At 64.5% G+C, this 18037-nt stretch overlaps 1 protein-coding gene across 1 annotated transcript; it reads right to left on the bottom strand.

Annotated features, from left to right (window-relative positions):
* Window positions 1–746: 746 nt before the first annotated feature.
* Window positions 747–11062, bottom strand: LOC109324015 (uncharacterized protein C10orf12). The gene is made up of 2 exons (XM_019555735.1): window positions 11023–11062; window positions 747–10668 (listed from the first exon to the last, which is right to left on the bottom strand). The coding sequence occupies exon 2, from the start codon at window positions 10599–10601 to the stop codon at window positions 6258–6260; it is 4344 nt and encodes a 1447-aa protein (XP_019411280.1). The 5' UTR covers window positions 10602–10668; window positions 11023–11062; the 3' UTR covers window positions 747–6257.
* Window positions 11063–18037: the final 6975 nt, after the last annotated feature.

The raw sequence follows: 18037 nt of genomic DNA, 5'->3' as shown, positions 1-18037 counted from the left end.
GGAGCCCCGCCATGCAGCCCTGCTCTGTCCTGCCCTGGAGGAGGGCAGCCGTGCCGTGCCCCCCACTTTGCTGCAGAAGCCGGGGCTCAGGCGCTGGTCCCGGGGGGCAGGAGGCTGCAGACCCGGGTCCCTGGCCCTGGTAGCTGGGGGGTCCTTCAGCAGAGGGTGAGGGGTGAGGGGCACCAGACCTGCACTCTGTGAGTGAAGGGGATGGGGAGCTCTGATTTTCCATGCTAAAAAACCCCCAAATCAAACACCAAGCTGTACAGGTACGTAGAATTTATTTTATTACAGAGATTGCAGCACTGGCAGGCTTCCAAATTGCTTTTAAAATGTCAATAGATCAAGAAAGCATCGTGTTCAACTGAGACCTCTCTCTCTATTTAGAGGCCTTTCATTTTAATCACGGGTTTGGGCTTTTATCGGAGAATTGGCGATTTTTTTATGAGGGGAAACCAGGATCCCTGGTGATCTCTGCCAGGGCTCACGACGGCCCTTGAAGTGATTGTGGTCGTCCCTGAGCCACCGACCCGCCTGCAGACTTTGCACTCGCACTCTCTCTCACACACCCACCCCGTACACGTGCCCAGCCACATGCACGCTTTTGCTCCTTGCACTAATGCGCACACACATATGCATCCACAGAAACATGCACGAGCACCTAGCTACACACACACGTGCTCTCCTCTGCACACACACGTGCACGCGCACACCCCACCCCTCCCCAGGGACCAGGCCGAGCCAGCTCTGATATCAAAGAAATGTTTAATAAGCCGCAGTAAAGTCGGGCCCTTTCGGAAGGCCCCGGGGCAGAGATCAATGAGGGAGGGACAAAAAGAAAACCGACCGGGGGCAGGGACCCTCGAGGAGACCCATCGGCTGCTGCGGTCCCTTGCACCCGTGACCACGCCGTGTCCTGGCCGCACGAGCGGACGGGCCTCGGGCTCCCACCGTGCCGCGGTGCAGAGGCCGGCTGCCGTCGCCCCGGCACGCGCAGCCGCACCGGTGGTTTTAAAGCAACTTAACATAACTTTATTCTTTCCGTATGTACACGGTCCAAGGTTCTCCAGGTGAGGTATGTAAACATCAGCTAATGCCAACCTCGCGCCCGGCCCACGCCTTGCGGCAGGCGCCGACAACTCCTGCTACCCGCAACGGAAACGCGGCCTCTGCGCGTTGCCGGGCTCAGACGTACAGTACCAGCCAGGGCAGCGCGGCCCGACGGCTTCTCAGAGCAGCGTCTACGGGCCCGGGCCCAGCGCCTCGGGCGGGGGACAGTGATTATGAACAAGGAACGAAGACGTTCAAAGCTGCCAGACGCCTTCCAGGGGACACGGCTACGGACATGCCCCGGGGGGAGGAGGAGAGGGCTGGGCCGGGGCGCGAGGGGCCCGTGGGACAGCGGGCGCTGGGCACCCTGTAACTCAGCTGAGCCAATGCAATGAGTCTGGTCCTGGGCACGCGGCCAAGGGTGGAGGGTGCGGGGGTGCACCGTCAGGATGGGGCTGACCTAGCGACACACCGAGCGCCAAGAGGGTTGGGGCAGGGGAAAACTCAAACACACGTATAAATACAAAAGAAACGCCCCCTAAAACTCCTAGATGTACCCTACGAATGCAGAGCTGCTGTGTGGGGCCGGAGCCATGCTGGGAGCCCGCAGGGAGGCTCAGCTCTGCCCGAGAGCGTTACGGACAGAAAGCATGGGGGGAAGGGGTCTTGCATGGCAGCGTGCCCGTCACTGCTGTCCTATGCCAGTCGCGGAGGGGTTTCCTGAGAGCCGCAGCAGCTACCCCCATGCCCGCGTGGGCTTTGGCAGACGGTGGGAAAGCCCGGCCGACTGCCAGCGTCCCCCTTGCCCTCCCCAGCCCTAGCCTGTCGCCTGTCCAGCTCCTAGCAAAGGACCCACTGGTGTCCCAAGACACGACACGGCTCCAGGGTCACAGGTGAGCTCCCCAACCCTCCCAACCTCCCCGGGGACACGTAATGCCTAAAAAGCTTATTGCTTGCAGTGCTGTACCCCTGCCGGCACCTGGGTCACGCAGGCTGGGGCCGACACAACAGCGTCCGCCTACGGCTGTATGGGGGGGGGGAGGGAAGGAAGGAGGTGAAGAAAAAACACTTAATGCTTCCAACTTCACTGCAATATTGAACACAGACCCCTCCCCAACCAACCACCCGGAGTCCCCAGCAGCGCACCAGCCTGCGGGGTGGGGGGCACCAAGCCCGCCCTGCAGCAAGGGACCACCTCCACCCCCCCCCCGCTTGCAGGAAGTACATGAAATAAATATAAAAACCCTATTTACAATATTAGTTTGTGGTGAGCGAAAAATGCCTGATCCCGCCGGCAGCTTAAAAGGTAGGTCAGCGCGTGGCTGGCGAACTCAACGCTATATTACACGGCACCGATATATATATAGATAGACAGAGATATTCACATTTCCATTGAGGATCTGGGATGCGGACACACAGACACCTACAACACCAGCAGGATGGGGGGGAGGCCGGGCGGGTGCCCGCCTCGCACAGCTGGAGGGCACGTCTCCAGGCCACCGGGGCCCAGACCTGCGCCGGGCCCACGACACCGTGAAGCCGAGGGGCGATCGTAACACCCGCGAAGCCTCCTGAGAACATCTTAGAACAGATGGATCCATTTCACAGCCACCAAGGGAGAGGATGGGCGAGCAGCAGCCGCAGGGAAGCAGAGGGGCAGCCGTGCCAAGCTCAGGACCGAACCAGGGTGGCAGAGCTGGGATGTGTGTGAGCAGAGGATGCCCACCATCCCAAGCTTTGCACCCACACGACCCCCTTCCCCGATGAGCTGATGGGCCCAGGAGAGACTGGCACATGCAGGGCAGCGAGCCCATATCCCTGCCGGGAGAGCTGAGGCGGGGCAATTCCCTAATAGCACCAGCGTCAGGTACAAATGGGCTGGACAACCGTGCCCCCATCACCATGCATGCCGCCCCCGAGGGCTGCTGACGGCAGCAGGGAGGCCGGGGAGGACACGTTGCTGAGCCCCACGGCCGCGGGAGCAGGGTGCGGGGAAGCCGGGGTCCCAGCTGCAGGGATTTGGATGGGCTGCAGATGAGGGAGCTGCAGGGATCTCTGTTGCAAGAGCACCAGGCTGTGCAGGGAGGGTACGGGCAGCAGCCAGGCGTGGAGGAAGGGGAGGGGGCCCGTGGCAGACTGGGAGCTCACATACACGCAGGCGTGTGATGGCAGGGTGAGGCCCGCAGCATGGGGCAAGCACGCTGCTCGTCACCATTGCTACCCGCCAACGTGCCCCACGCCAACCCCTGGCTCCGCACGGGCACCCCCCGGCCAGCACCACCCCGTGCTGCCCGGGGCACAGCCCAGAACAAAGCAGCGGGCGCACGCGTGCCTGACAAGGGACCGCAGGCTCCACAGCACGGGTCTCAGCGCGCCCGTGCCAGGCTGGCACGTGTTGCTCGCTGCTCGTGGCTGCACGAGGGAAGGAGCCACCACGTGAACAACAAGGGAATGGTGCGAGGGGAGGGACAAGGCTCAAACACCCGAGCCTGGATGGAGAGACCGGCGCTGCCCAGGCACGCGTCTTCTGAACGCGTTAGAAAATGAAGACCCCCTGCCCTGGGCCCCCAAAATGGTGATGATAAAACAGGTGTCAAACGTGCCTGGCACCTGGAGGCTGGTCCTGGCATCGGGAGCCCTGGCGCGGCAGCAGGCGCCGACATGGCATTGCCCCCCAAGATGCATGCAGGCCCCAGGAACAGCAAGCGGGGGGCACGTAATGCCCAAGGCAAGGGAGATGGGGTGGGAGGGGAAGGAGGCTTGAACTTGGCCCAGGAAGGTCACGGCCAAGGAGCAGCTTAGCAAGGAGAGACGAGCAGTGGGCAGAGGGCGAAGAAAGAAACAAACCAAGCCACGGGTCTGGCTTTTGGCCTGGGAAGCGAGAGCCCCAGCTCGCTCCCACCCACCATCCCACGGAAAATGCACTCGGTTACCACTGCGCGTGCGGCACGGGGCAGCTCCAGGTCTCCCCGCCCAGGTCACGCGAGCTCTCCCCATGAGGGGAGACCTGGGGTGCAGCGAGCGCCTCCCCAGCCCTGGCCGGAGACGTCCACGAGGGTCACAGCCGTGCAACCTGCAGTGACAGACAGGGCTTCCCCGGGGCTCTGCCCGCGGCAGCACGAGCTCCTGAGCTGGCACCTGCCGGGGGCCGAGAGCACCAGGCTCCTTGGGGAGGGACAGAGGAAGATTTTAATTCTCCTCGTGCATTTCCAGACCCTGCCATGCCTGGGGGGACATGTGCAGGGGGCATGACCGGCCCCACTGGCTTGGGGCATCAGGCCTTGGCCCTGCAGTGCCTGGAGGTCTGGAAAGCCCACTGTGGCTCCTTTCGCAGAGCTGTGCCCCCGGGCCGCAGGGAGAAACTGGACTGGGCCATGCACAGCAGCCGGCAGCTGCAACGCCTCACTGGGAACAGACCCTCCTTTCCAGGGAAGCGTGCACAGCGCGGGGGACGTGCCCGGGGGTGCAGGGTCTCGGAGTGAGACCACTACATGGCTCACATGCACCCAAGTCTCTCAAGGGCATGCACATCAGCGGGAGACTTCACTGGGGGTCAGTGGGGCCTCCCGGGTCAGGAAAAGACCCCGTTTCTTCCTGAGCACAGCCCAGACGGGAGGAAGATCCTAAGGTTCAGAGTAAATACAGAGCTGAGAGCAATCAGCCCGGTCCTGCATCAGCAATTATTCCCGTGCCCCCACTGCCGGCGCGCTCCTAGTGCTCTCTCGTGGGCTCCTGAAACACCGAAGCCGGAGCTAACGGCAGAGGGACTCGAGGGGGCCGCCCAGGCAGAGCCCGCGGACACCAGCATGATTCCAAGGGCAGGGAAAGCTTTGCAGACACCGATGATTTTAGGCGAGGGGAACAGTCCGCCTTGCAGCCGCGGGCTAGGGCTGGAGGAAGGGAACATCCGATGCAAGCCACGCTCTCCGGCCTCCCGCCCGTCCTCTGCGCAAGGCGGCACGACGAGATGCGGAGATGACAGCCCAGGCTGCGCCTCCAGCCCACAGGCTGGGCAGCAGCACACGGAGGCCTGTTTGGAGCCGGGTGGTGCACACGGAGCCCTGCGGGCATTTACCGCCAGCCGGGGCAGCTCCACGGAGAGCATTTACGAAGGGCGGGGGCCGCGGCCCCTTTGCGCTTTGGATCTCAGGCGTGGCGGCCCGTGGAGACTTGTGCAAACAGCCCCAGCGAGGCCTCAACCCCTCCCACCTTTAGGCTCCCAGCAGGGCTGGAGCCTTGCAGATGTTCCCGCAAGGGTCGACGAACCTTGCAGACGCTCGTGCCCAGGGTAACGCCTGCGTCCAGGGGCTGCAGCGGGAATACATTTTTGGGTCTTGCTACGGGGTTTCCGGCGTGGATCTGCTGTCGCTTGCCGCAGACCTCCAGCGGAGACTATTGCTTGGCCTTTAAACAGTGCCGGGCTCTGCTGAGCGCATGCACAGCCGGGGACAGCCAGCCCCTCCAACATGCTCCAGCACCCCCGGCACGAGCAGGACCACCCACCCAGCCCCTCTGCATATTAAAAAAGGAACCTGAAATGAATTCATTAGGAACAAAAAGCAGACACTTGGCCTCAGCCACATCCAGAGCCCACAGACGGCCTGGCCTCAGAGCCTGGAGGGGGGAGAGTCCCAGGAGACGGGCGGCCAGGAAGGATCTGGCCTCGGAGCTGCTGACCGAGACCCTGTGCCAGGAGCCCCTTCCCCACATCAGGCTTCCCCTGCCAGTGGCCCAGGACCCACCTGCCCTGCCTCGCAGCCGGACGATGCTTTGGATTTTGCTCGAAACGCCCCAACGGGCGGCTGGGCGCGCGGGCCCACGGAGAGGCGGCCGAAAGCTATTTATGTGCGTGGAGGTGGTTTCCTTCCTGCTACAGAACAAGTGCGTGTGCATCAAGTATAAAATGCAAGCCTTCCTATCGCACAGACTGCGGGGGGAGGGGGCTCTTTCAGTGATAAATAAGGCACTGTGCTTTGAACTAAAACCGCCCGTTCCGCGTGGAAGCCCCGGGAACCGTCCCGCCGCGGAGGCGGGCCGCGCTCCTCTCCCTCCGAGATGCGTCTCCGATGCCTGAAGCCGGGGCGTTCTCCTTCTGCTGCGGATGTTCAGGCTTGCTACAGCTTATCAAGCAGCTTTAGTTAATGCGGGATACAGGGTTGCTACTGTACAGCAGTTCTTGCCGCGGTCGCGGCCGCCACGGCGCGGGGCTATTTCGTGTCTAGCCGCGTTCGCTTGCTCTGCGAACAGTCCCCTTTCGCCCTCAGCTTTCTCTTGCCCTGGGACCCGGCGCCCTCCTGGCTCTTCTTCATGGCCCGGGTCAGGGTTTTCCCCCCGCTGGGCTTCTTGCTGGACCCCTTCTGGGACCTGGTGGAGGGCTCCCCGGCTGGCAGCTGCTTGGGGGACCTGGCCAGGCCCTCGTGCCCGGGAGCGGGCGCTGCCCGTCTGCTGGTGTTCTCCTTGCCCTTGTGTGCGGACAGCCGGCTTTTCGCCAGAGGCCTTTTCAGGGCTCTCTTCTCCTTCGGCAGCCCCTTTTTCTCCAGCTTATTGCTTCTTTCCGCTGCCGCCTGCTTCCTGGTGGAGGGCGCCTTGGCGGGCATCTCCACGTGCTTGGCCTTGCTGGCCTTCTTGGCGGGGAGCCGGTCTCTGCCGGAGGAGCCAGGCCGCTCCTGGGCACCGCTGCCCTCGCTCGGCGGCTTCTTCTTCCTGCCCAGCTGCGGGTCGGCCTTGGCCGGGGTGTCGTCCGCGGGCTGCCCCTTCGCCTTGCGCCCCTTCAGCGCTCTGTACGCCGGCGCTGGCTTGGGGAACGCGTCGGCTTTGACCTGCAAGGCCAGCTTGGGGGACATCAGCGGGTTGATGCACACGCTCTTCCGGCTCTTGCCCTCCAGGACGGGGGGCTCCGGGGCCCCGTCCCCCTTCTTCTCGGGCTTCAGCGCCCGGTGCTGGGCTCGCAGCTTGCCGCGCAGCTGGGAGTACTTGCGCAGGATGCGCGTGCTGGCCTGCGTGGGCAGGCTGGGGGCGGGCGGCGTGCTGCGGGGCTCGCTGGCCGCGTCGCAGCGGGCTTCAGCGGGAGGAGCCGGGGCAGGACTGGCGTCTGCTGCGGCCTCCGTCCTGTCGGTGCTTTCCCGCAACTTGGCCAGCAGCTTCTGGTTCTTGGGGTTGTTCCTGGCAGGCGTGGTGGCCGGAAACTTCTTGAGGTGCTTTTTCAGGCGCTCGGCTTGCAGGGAGCTGGGGTACGGCCCGGGCATGGGGAACTTCTGCAGGGGCGGCTTGATGGTGGGCACCTCCCCGGGCAGCCGGGTGTTCAGCTTCTTGACGATGACGAGGGAGCGGGTTTCGGTCGTCTCCAGGAACCAGCGGCAGATGTCGGAGAGCTGGAACGCCTTCATGAACAGCATCTGCACCGGCGAGAGCTTCTGCCCCTCCAGCGGCCCCCGGCTCTTCCGCGTCCGCTTCTTGCTCTTCCAGATTTCCTTGAGCTTGTCGGCCCGGTTCTTGGCTTTGGGGGCCGGCTGTACCTCTCTCTCCAGCTGGATCCAGCCCTTCTGGACCTTCAGGTAGTGGGTGTTGAACTCGGCAATGAGCTCCTGGTTCTCCTCCTCGGAGCACCACTCCACGAACCGCGGCTTGCCATCTCCCGGCGCGTCCCCTTCCAGCAACTCTTCAGCCCTGGCACCGCTCGCTGCCCTCGGTGGCGAGGGACTGGCTTGCACAGCCTCCTTCCCTGGGGCGCTCTTCTTCGCCACCTCGCTGGGGACCGGGGTGTGCCGAAGGTTGTACGAAGGCGGGGCCTGCCGGCGCAGCTTTGTGGGCTTGGATGGAGCGTGCTTGCTTCCGCCCCTGCTGCCGGGGCCAGCAGGCGAGGCGCTGGCCAGATCCCCGAGCTGCCCCTTGCCAGCATCCGAGGTCTCGGGGTCTTGCCCAGCATCGGCGGCTGCCTCCCGGGGCTCTGCCGCCGGCTGCTTGGCTTCTGCCTCCGCCCCCGGGCCGCTCTCCTTCGGGAGGAGGACGCTCCGCTTATCCGAACTGGCCTCCACGCAGATTTCCAGCATGTCTCCAGAGACGCCGGGGCTGCCTGGGGCGGGGGAGGCTCCCTTCCCCGGGGGCCCTTGTCCTTCGGCTGCCGCCGCCTCCTTGGCCAGCAGGCTTCGGTAGGTCTGGCGAGTGGTGACGCCGCTCTCCTTGCCGGCCGGCAGCTCCGCGGCCATCTCGGTGCCCTCGAGCAGCGCGGGATGGAAGCAGTCGTTGGGGAAGTGCACGGGCGCCGCGCCCGCCAGGTGCACCTCCCTCTTGAAGCGCTTTGCCCCGGGACTCTTGGAAAGCTTGATCTGAAGGCAGGGCAGCTGCAGGGGCGCGAGGGAGCCGGGAGCCTCAGCGCTGCCCTCGGGGCCCGGCGCGGCGTGCTGGCTCCGGAGGCAGCGGTCGGAGGCCACGAGGGCCCTCCGGCTTTTCTTCCTCTTCTTGTCTGAGCTCTCGCAGGGGGAGACGGGCTCCCTGACGTCCGCCCCCGAGGCCTCGGGGCTGGGCGGCGTTGGGATGGTGTCCTTACCCGGCTGGCTCTCGCCTGGCGCTGGCTCCCCTTCCGGGCTCTCCCCGAGGTCTGCGGGGCCTGGCTCGGCCTCCCCCGGTGCCCCAGGGACGGCGGCTTCCAGGGCAGCAGCATCGCCCTCGCTCCCGGCTCCGGGCGGCGGAGAAGGGGAGCGCTCCGGCGCCGGGCTGGCCGCGGGCTGCACGGGGGACTCGCAGCCCCCGCTGGCAGCGGGGGCTTCGGGGGGCTCTGCCGCTGGGCTGGCCGGAGGCTCAGCTGGAAGCTCCTGGTCCGCAGCAGCGGGGGGCTCTGGAGGAAGCTCTGTGGAGGGCCCCACGTCCCCCCTGGCAGGGGGCTCGGGGTCCGTGCTGGAGGGCGATGCTGGCTGCGCAGAGGCAGGCAGTGGGGGTGGGGGCTCCGGGTCCCCGCTGACGGGGGGCTCTGCAGTAGCCTGTGCTTCAGAGCACGGTGAACCTGCCTCGCTGCGAGCAGCTACCGAGACGGGGAGAAGAGCGGAGACCCCTGCCATGCTGCTGCTGGCCACTTCGGACCCCACGTCCCCGCAGGAGCCAGCGCTGGCAGGTGAGGGAGCGTCCCCGTCCCCCCCGATCGGCGCCTGCCACGTCTCCTCCTCGCAGCTCGGGGCGGGAGAGGTGCCATTGGCGAGCAGCGGTGAGCTGGGGGTCTCTGCGCACTCGGAGCCCGGCACTGCTGGGGGCACCGGCGCCGGCTCGGCACTTGCCACTTCTCTCCCCTTCAGCGTGTGGGTCTCACGGGGCTCGCTTTCATCTGCTCTCTCCTTGGTCTCTCTGCCTGGCAAGGTCCCCTTGGCCAGGAGCCTCAGGGAGACCCGCTTGTCCCCATCCTTCCCCGCCGCGGCGGCGGGCTGCTTCGCGCTGGCCAAGGCGTCTGCTCTCAGGGCGGTGCTGCCGCCCCGGTCCTCGGCAGCGCGGGCACTCTTGGCAAGCGTGCGCACGGTGGGCAGCTCGCAGCACTCCCCGTTGAAGTAGTAGCCCCGCGTGCTCTTGCGCGCGGTCTTGCGGGGCGCCGCGGCCCGCTGGCTCTCGAAGCGGCACTCAGTGATGGGCTGGCTGATGTAGACCACGTCGCACTGGTTGTCGTAGTCGTTGATGCGCAGCCCCGAGGCCCGCTTGCTCTTCCGGGATGTCTTGATGGAGGCAGGGGGGGCCTTGGCCCGGGCGTGCCCGTGGGAGGCCTTGCTGGTGGGCAGCCAGGCATCGCGGGTGCTCTCCAGGGGAGGTTTGTCTCCGGGGTGTAAGTGGTAGCCGGCCTTCGCCTTGCCGCCGCCGTGCAGGTGGTGGTCCGGCTTCGGTCTGGCGTCGTGCTCACCGGGCTCCAGGTCTGGGTGCAGCGAGGCCTTGGAGCCGCACTGCAGCGCGTTCTCCTTGTCGGCGCGCCGGGCCGAGAACCCCGGGTCCCACGCCTCCTCGGGGAAGGCTCGGAAGGAGGAGTTCCTGGGGGACACCAGGCAGCCCTCCAAGCTGTCCTCGCTCCCATTCACGCTGGCTGCCCAGCCCAGGGCCTTGCCCGGGAGCGGGTCCTTGTCCTCGCCTCTCCAGGCGCCCGGCTCAGGCTCGTGCCCCACGGGCGGGCCCTCCAGGCCCTTGGCAGCGGGGTGGAAGTGCAGTGAGGAAGAGTTGGATGTGGTGAGGTATCCGTGAGCAGGGCTTTCCTTTGGGCTGGCTGAGCTGGGTTGCTCGGAACAGTCTCTTTTGGAAGCAGCAGCTGAGGTCTCCGTCCTGTCCGCATGGCCGGCCCCGTGCAGGTGGCTCGGAGGGTCCTGTGGGGCGTCGGAGGAGGAAGGGGGCTTCGATTCAGGACAGGCGGCGCCCTTCTCTGCAGCGTCAGGGCTTCGAAGCTGGCTGCAGCCAGAGCTGCAGGTGGAGGCGTCCATGCCGTCGGGCGCGGGGCCCGGCTGGCCGTCCAGGCCGGGCTGCACTTCAGTGTAAATGTCGTTGAGGACGCGGATGAACTGCTTCTGGTGGTGCGTGCACAGCCGGACCATGAACTTTTCCAGCGGAGACTTGGGCTGGCTCTGGGACTCGACAGCTATTGCCTCTGCCGCATCCTCACTAGAGAGACGGAGAGAGAAGCCATCAGTCAGTCGCTGGCGCCTGGGAACAAGGGCTTCACCCAGGCACGGCCCCCCACCCCGACCGTCACCACCCTGCCAGCCTGGGCCCCCTCAGCTGCTCCTGGGCCCCCACCAGCGTGCAACGAGCACACACAGAGCTCCCCCCCGCACCCGCCCCGGGGAGGTCAGCCCCAGCCTCCTCCAGGCAGTCCTGCTGAGTGCAGGCTTTGCACTGCCCTCCTGTTTGCCCCCCAGAGCTGCCCCGTCCCCCCACAGCTCTGCCGGGGGTGCTCCCTTGCACAGGGAATGAGGTCAGGAAGGACCCAGGAAGCCTCCTCACCCCCACAGTCACCTTCCTGGGCAGGGCACTGCCTTTTCTCCACCTGTTCCCATCCAATTAACACTGTGATTTATAGCCCAGCTGACTGACAGCCCTCAGAGGCAGGTTGAGTCTTAGCGCACCCAATCTGCATGACCATCATCATCGTCTTCCTGTGGTCTGCAGCCAGTTCTACAGCTCAGGTGCTAGCACTCACCTGCTTTGCAAAGGGGTCAGTGGTGCAGAGATGAAGGGCTAATGAGCTAGTGAAGGACTGCTATCAAAGCCAGCCACAGAAGCACCTTTCCTCTCCACCCTGCCCTTGCACAGCTCCCTGCTTTACTTGCCCCAGGGTGAAGATGGGGAAAGTGGCCTCTGACTCCTTCCTTAACACATTTACCTCCCCTTCAGACCTGGAAGCAAAGCCAGCACAGCCCCCAGACCAAGGCCGTGGGGAGAGGGTGGCTGTGCCCCTCTGCCCTCTCCCTTCCTGCACTGCCCCTCCCAGGGGCGTCTGTACGAGCAGGCACTTGCTGGCTCCAGCAAGCCGGTGCACAGCTCCATCCTGCCCAGCTTGGCCTTCAACACAGACCAGAAGCAAAACCTTCTGACTCCTTCTCCCATCTGCTTCCGCTGCGGCCTCCCCACGGAGCCCGCAGCAAACCCGTGCCAGTCCCACCGGGCAGCCAGGACCGGGCAATCCTGACCTGATGGCCCGTGACGGAGTCACTTGGGGGAGGGACCCAAAGCAAGGAGACTCTTGCATGTACAGCCCTGTACTTTTATCCCAGCATTGTCTGCTTTTGACAGCACCCTGCTACGCACCAGAGGCTTTGCAAATGCGCGCACGACAAGCAGAGGCTGACGGAGAGAAGACCGGGGGCAGAGGATAGGCCAGGTGCTGGGCATGCATTAGACAAGGGGCCTGCAGGATGTACTCGCTGGCTGGGCCCCACCAGGCACCACGGGACGGATGCCTGTGGCTTCGAACGTGAGAACAGCTCTCAGGGGAAGCCTCTGGGTGGGCTCTGGGGGTCTCCACCTTCCCTGTGCTCCAGGGCAACCCCAGCGCTGCTCCGTGCAGAGGGCTCCATCACTGCTGCACCGTCTGGGTAGCGTTAGCCCCACGACCCCCCGCTCTGCCGCACCCCTCCAGGGCCCTCAACCCAGGCACGGGCCCCCAGTGCCTGGCTGCTCCCCTGCCCCCTGGCGCCGTGCGCTCAGGGCAGCCAGGTTGGGTATGGCCCCAGGATACGGGGCTCCTGCTCCCCGGCTGCACCCCCCACCCTGGGGGACCAGGATCCTTTCGGGGCAGGCTGTACCCACCCTGGGCGCATGTCCCCCTGCCGCCAGCAGCACCCGCCGGGGGGGGCCGGGGTCCCCTCCTCCCCCCGCAGAGGCCCCGGCCCCGCCGCGCGGCTGCGCCTGCACCTGCAGCTCTGGGGCCGGTTACACAAAAGGGGCCCAGGTGCAACAACGGAGCTGCAGATCCCGCCCCCGCCGCAATGGAGACGACAAACCTTCAGCCCCAGCCTGGGGGGGAGCGGGGGCTCGGCAGACCCCCCAGGTGCTCTGCACCGGGCTGGCAGTCATTCCCAAGCTGGGAGCGGCCCCGGGGCCTGGATTTACCCCATTGCCCCGGGGGTGTGGCCGGGGGCAGCCCCCACCCGTGGGACGCCGGGGAGGCTGGCCAGAGGGCGGGGAAGCCGCGACGGTGGCCGCGCGACGCGAAGGGGACAGCCCACACCTGGCGGGCAGATAAAGAAGGCACCTGCTGCGGGGGCCCCGATGCTGTGCAGGCCGCGCCTGGCTCCGCGTTCCTGTGCTCGAACCCGGCCCGGGCGTGGGGGCCCTCGCCTGCCGAGCCCTGGGGCCGCGGTGGCGTCTGCATCCGCGTGGCCTGCGCTGATCCCCCACGGGACTCCTCGCCCTGGCTCTGGCAGGGATTGCTGCGCTACCCCGCCCGCCCGCGGGGCCATCCCTGCTGCCCCGACGGCTCTGGCCCTGGCTGACGTCGGCGCTGCTCGTGCCTGCTCCTGGCTGTGCCGGAGGGCGGCTGGAAGCTCATCGCCGAGGCCCTGAGCCCGGGCACAGAACTGGAGCAGTAAGAGAGAGGTTCGCCCCCCAAACTCCCCCGGGAAGAGGACTCTCCGTCCCTGCAGCTCTCAGACCCGGCCTGGGAGGGACGTGCTCCGGCCACACGAGGCTCTGGGCTCGGAGCGGGGTCTGGGCTCTCGGTGCAGCCCCCATCTCTGCACCGCGGGGAGGTTTCGTGCCGTGGAGCCGTGTCACGGTCTCTCTCAGGCCGTCCCTGGAGTAGCGGCGGTGCCCGTGGCGCAGCTCTGCTGCCAGGGAGCAGGGAGGAAGGGGCCTGGGCTGCGCCTGGATCTGGGAGAGGCTTCCCAGCTGGGGCAGGCCCTGGGCAGCCCCGAGGACCCTGCCAGGGGAACTGCAGAGCAAGCTCCAGCGACAGGAGTGGTCTCTGCACCTCCGGCCACCCACGGCCCTGCCTGACCCCCGGCTCTCAGCCCTCGCTCGCTTCCCTGGTACAGCCCGGGGCTTTCTTCTCCCCCGTTTGTCACGGAGGGTGGCAAGAAATCAAGGGGCAGTCGCTGTCAGCTGTACAAGCGCAGCAGTTGCCATGCAACAGTGGCGGCGTAGCAATTAGCGCTCAGCAAAATGCGTGGAAGCTATTTGCATGGCTGCATGCTGGAGTGCGCTCGTTTGCACGGAGCCTTTGCTCCATGGTGCCGTGCCCAGCCTGCTCTCCCCGCCTCTGGCACACAACACAAAGCTGGGGCAGACCTTAACGACCCAGCTAGGAACAGGGAGCAATTTATTCCTGCTCATACCCAGGCACTGCACAGGTACGGAGCCGCAGGGCCGCGAAGGCAGGGCGGGCTGGGGCAGTCCGGTCGTCTGCAGCGAACGCCGGTGCCCTTCAGCTCGGAGCAGGGACCCCTGCCCACCTTGCTGAATGGGTCCAGGCATCCTCCGCCTGGAGGGGTGCAGCCTCCACGGCTCCCCAGGACACACGGATGTCAGGACCCCATAGGTATCTTCAGCTAACATACAGCCAGGGGCTTCTGGGGGCGGACAGAGCAGGGGGGAGAGAGGGGCTGGGGGGAAGCAACTACTTCTTGCCAACTACCCCGAACGTTGGACCCCAAAAGCTGCCCAGGGCTGGGGCTTCCCGTGCCAACATTCCCCCCTGGACCATGAAGCCTCTGCCCCTGGCACAAGCCCTCGAGCGGCAGCTGAGAAGATACGTTTTCAGATACGCTGGAGGGCAGGGCTAGGATTCAGAGAGACCTCGACACATTGGAGGATCGGGCCAAAAGAAACCTCAGGAGGTTCAACAAGCACAAGTGCAAAGTCCTGCCCTGAGGAGGGGGCGATCCCCTGCACCGGGGCAGGCTGGGGGGGACGGGCTGGGCAGCAGCGCTGCAGAAAAGGACCTGGGGGGACAGGGGGCAAGGAGCTGAACAGGAGCCAGCAGCGCCCGTGGTGCCAGGAAGGCGACCGGCAGGAGCGCTGCTGGCAGACGGAGGGACTGATTCGTCCCCTCGATTCAGCACTGGGGAGGCCACATCTGGAGTCCTGTGTCCAGCTGTGGGCCCCCATGACAGAAGGGATGTGGACACACTGGAGAGAGTCCAGCGGAGGGTAAAGAAAGGCCTAGTGAGGAGAGGCTGAGGGAAATGGGCTGATTGAGTCTGCAGAAGAGAAGACCGAGGCGGATTGAACAGCAGCGTTCGCCTCCCTGCCGGGGGCTGCAAAGAGGATGGAGCTGGGCTGGTCTCAGTGGGGGCAGGTGACCGAACAAGAAGTAATGGGGTCAAGCTGCAGCAAGGGAAGTTGAGGTTGGGTGACCTGTTCCAGTGCTTCACCACCCTCCTAGTGAGAGTTTTTCCTAATATCCAGAGAGGTGGTGGCATCTCCATCCTTGGAGATTTTCAAGACCCGGGTAGACAAAGCCTTGTCTGGGATGCTGTTGTTGGGGCTGGTGCTGCTTGGAGCAGGGGCTGGACTAGATGGCTCCTGAGGCCCCTTCCACCCCCACGTCCTCCGATTCTATGTTTTGTTCCTCAGCAGCACGAGCAGCAGCGGTGGCAGAACAGAAGTTCAAGGCTAAGTGTTTCTGTTCCTTTCAGGCCACTCTAAACACCGGGATTACTGTTCTGCAAAAGAAACAAAGCACAGCTCTAAACTGAGAAAATCTGAGCCTAGTGGGTGACAGGCACCTGGCGCAGCTCTCCCGGGGTGCCGAGACCTCACCCCTGCGGCCGTGGGTATCAGACTGTGTCTGCCCCAGCCAAAGCCCAGGGGCTGCCGTCCCTGCCGTGGGCACGCAAAGGGCAGTGCCTCACTGCGGGTTGCCAAGGGCTGTGCACAGGGGGAAGGCTTCATCATCCCTACGTGCCAGCTGGGAAACTGAGGCACCGAGAGGCGAAAGGACTTACCTTCGGCCAGCTACGCGCAGAGCCCTGCGGCGTGCGCAGCTTGTGCACGCCCCTTTGCCTTGAGGACACAAGGAAGAGCGGGCATTTCTCAGGGCTGTGCAATTGGGAGAAACACCAAGCCCGACTCTGTGCCCGCGCCCGCCTAGTTCTGCACCGGCTCAGCGGTCTAGGACCCAGCCCCAGCGTCACCCACTGGCCCCCACAGTCGCCTCGAGCCCAAGGGCACACAGCAAAGCTTTGCTGGCACAGCTACGCTGGTGAGGCACGTCGAGGGGGAGATCACACCACTGGAAACACGGGAGAGTCCCTTTGCCAGAGCGGTTGGTTTTGTTCAAGGAAGCGTCCGAACAGCAAAGGGACTTGTGCACCGGGTATGGATTGTGTCTGCACTAGCATGGCCTGCCAGGGCCTCGGCAAAGCCTCGCCAGGGAGGTACAGCTCCTGCCTGGGTTTGCAGCAAGCCTGTTCAGGCATCCACCTTCCTGTGCTCAGGAATATGCCTCCCCCAGGGGAAAGCGAGGCCGGTCGTCCCGCCGGGAGCTGGGGCCTCGAGGATAAGGAAGAAGCTATTTTCCGTATCAAAATGAAAAGCTTAAACTCCACAGAACGCAGCCAAAACCGCTGCAGGGAAAAAACCCACAACTGCGTCTGAACTGCCAAGGCCCCCGGGTTTCTGCGGCCCCAGCCGGGCGCACGGGGGTTTGGGAAGCCTGCATTGCATCTCGAAAGCAGAAGGAGCTCAGTTCTGGGGACCGATCTGCAAGCCCCGCTCATTCACCCAGACAGCCCCCACGCGTTTAACCCTTCAGAGCAGTGATGTTCAAGGGGCGAGCCCAGGGCCACAACCTCCTTCTCCACCTGCCTGCCAGTGAAGCCTTTGCCTGGAGAGAGACCAGCCCCGCGCACACCTACTCCGCTCCCTCCCCTGCCCGTCATCCCAGGACACAGCTCAGCACCAGCAGGAAAACATTGAGTGCTCAGCTCCCGCGACTGCGACTGCGACCCTCGTCAGTCAGCCCATGTCTGTGGGACCAGGGAAAGACACCCTGCGAAACACTGCTGCCTGCATCAGCTCTCAAGGGCTTTTCACACTCGTCCCTGCTAATTTCTTTAATTATCAAGGGTGATTTTTTGTTGGTTTTTTATTTGAAGGAAAAATTACAAAGAAGAAGAAAACCATGCTCTGAGGGCACGTAGTTTCTGCCTGTGGCGATGCCAACAGCCTCCCAAAGGGAGATGCCAGTGTCAGCACCGTGCCCAAGAGCCCTTCAGGAAGCCTGTGGCCAGCTAGCAGCATGCACAGGCCGCCCGGGATCTTAAAGAACTCTTTAAGACAGCAAGTGGGGACCTTAGATCTTGCTCTCCAGAGTCTATGTCCCTAACCCCTGGAGACCACAAGTCAGCGGATCGTGACATGGGAAGGAGCACAGATGGACGCCTCCCTGCAGCGGTTTGCACCAGGGTGGGCTAAAACACCCCAGAGCAGACACCTCCGCTCGCCCAGTCCCGTTGGCCGAGGGCTGAGAGCTGCCGTCCACCCGTCTGGCGCCCGGCTGACGGGCTGCACAGAAACGTGGGTGTTGGCGGCTGGGACCCGTCTCAGATTATGGGAAGCTCCAGGTCGCTGAAGCTGGGGAAATCAAGGCACAGTGTTAACTGCAGCAGCCCCTTCCTCCAAAGCCAGCGCCTGCCCCCGCAACGCCTGCGCTGACATAGGAAGCAGCCGTCCCCGCAGCGTCGGCTCCGGCGGATGCCCACGGGGCGGGCTGCTGCCTGGGAAGCAGGTTAAAACAAAAAACAGGCACTTCCTGGGCTATTCTGTCACGTCAGTAAGGCTCATGAGCCTGAACCCTTGGCTGGGAAATGCTGTCCCATTATTAAAAGCTCCCTCTTCCCAAGCCTCTTTGGCCGAGCCACGCTCACTTCCTATCTGTTCATATTCAAGACCACCGATACTGAGAACCTATCTGATCTCACGGCCCCGCGGCTTGGGGAGAACGTCTCGCGCTGCGAGGGGGAAGGACTGCTGGGGGCGAGCTCCATCCCAGCAGTATGGCTGGTCCAGTAAGTCAGCCCCGCTTCCGAACGCAAAACGTCCTTCCTCAGGGCAGAGCAGTACAAGCCAGCACAGTGGCCTGCAAAAAACGCCTCACATTCAAAAATGGGTCTAACTATCCCAACGATGCAGCTGGTCCACAGAGAGACCTCACCTCTACCCTTCTGGGACTGTCACAGCTGCGGTGTCACACTCATGCTACCTTTCACGTTTCTCTTTCCAGTAACGAGGGGCATCAGATTTGATGTCCAAACGGATGCTGAGGAAACAGCCAGCATCAGAGGAATAGAGACTGACCTTTGCCCCGACAAGCGTGAGCCTGGCGGGGAGCAGAGCGCATGGCACCAACCAGCACGGCATGGACAGGGCAGCAGAAGCCTGGTGCAGCCGCCTTGGCTCAGCCTGGATTCAGGTGCGGATGCAGCAGGCAGGGACCAGAGAGCTCAGGCTGCTGGTCAGACACCCATGCACCATGCCTGGCACAGACTAGCTCATTGCACACTCATGGGAAGTGCATGTGAAGACCTCG

Source organism: Crocodylus porosus, unplaced genomic scaffold (genome assembly GCF_001723895.1).
Source record: "Crocodylus porosus isolate Cpor-Errol unplaced genomic scaffold, CroPor_comp1, whole genome shotgun sequence".
NCBI lineage: Eukaryota > Metazoa > Chordata > Crocodylia > Crocodylidae > Crocodylus > Crocodylus porosus.
This window is presented reverse-complemented; position numbering and strand designations above follow the sequence as displayed.

Bases quoted from the DNA above. Each gene is read 5' to 3' on its own strand.
- LOC109324015 (XM_019555735.1), bottom strand. From the start codon at position 10,601: ATGGTCCGGCTGTGCACGCACCACCAGAAGCAGTTCATCCGCGTCCTC.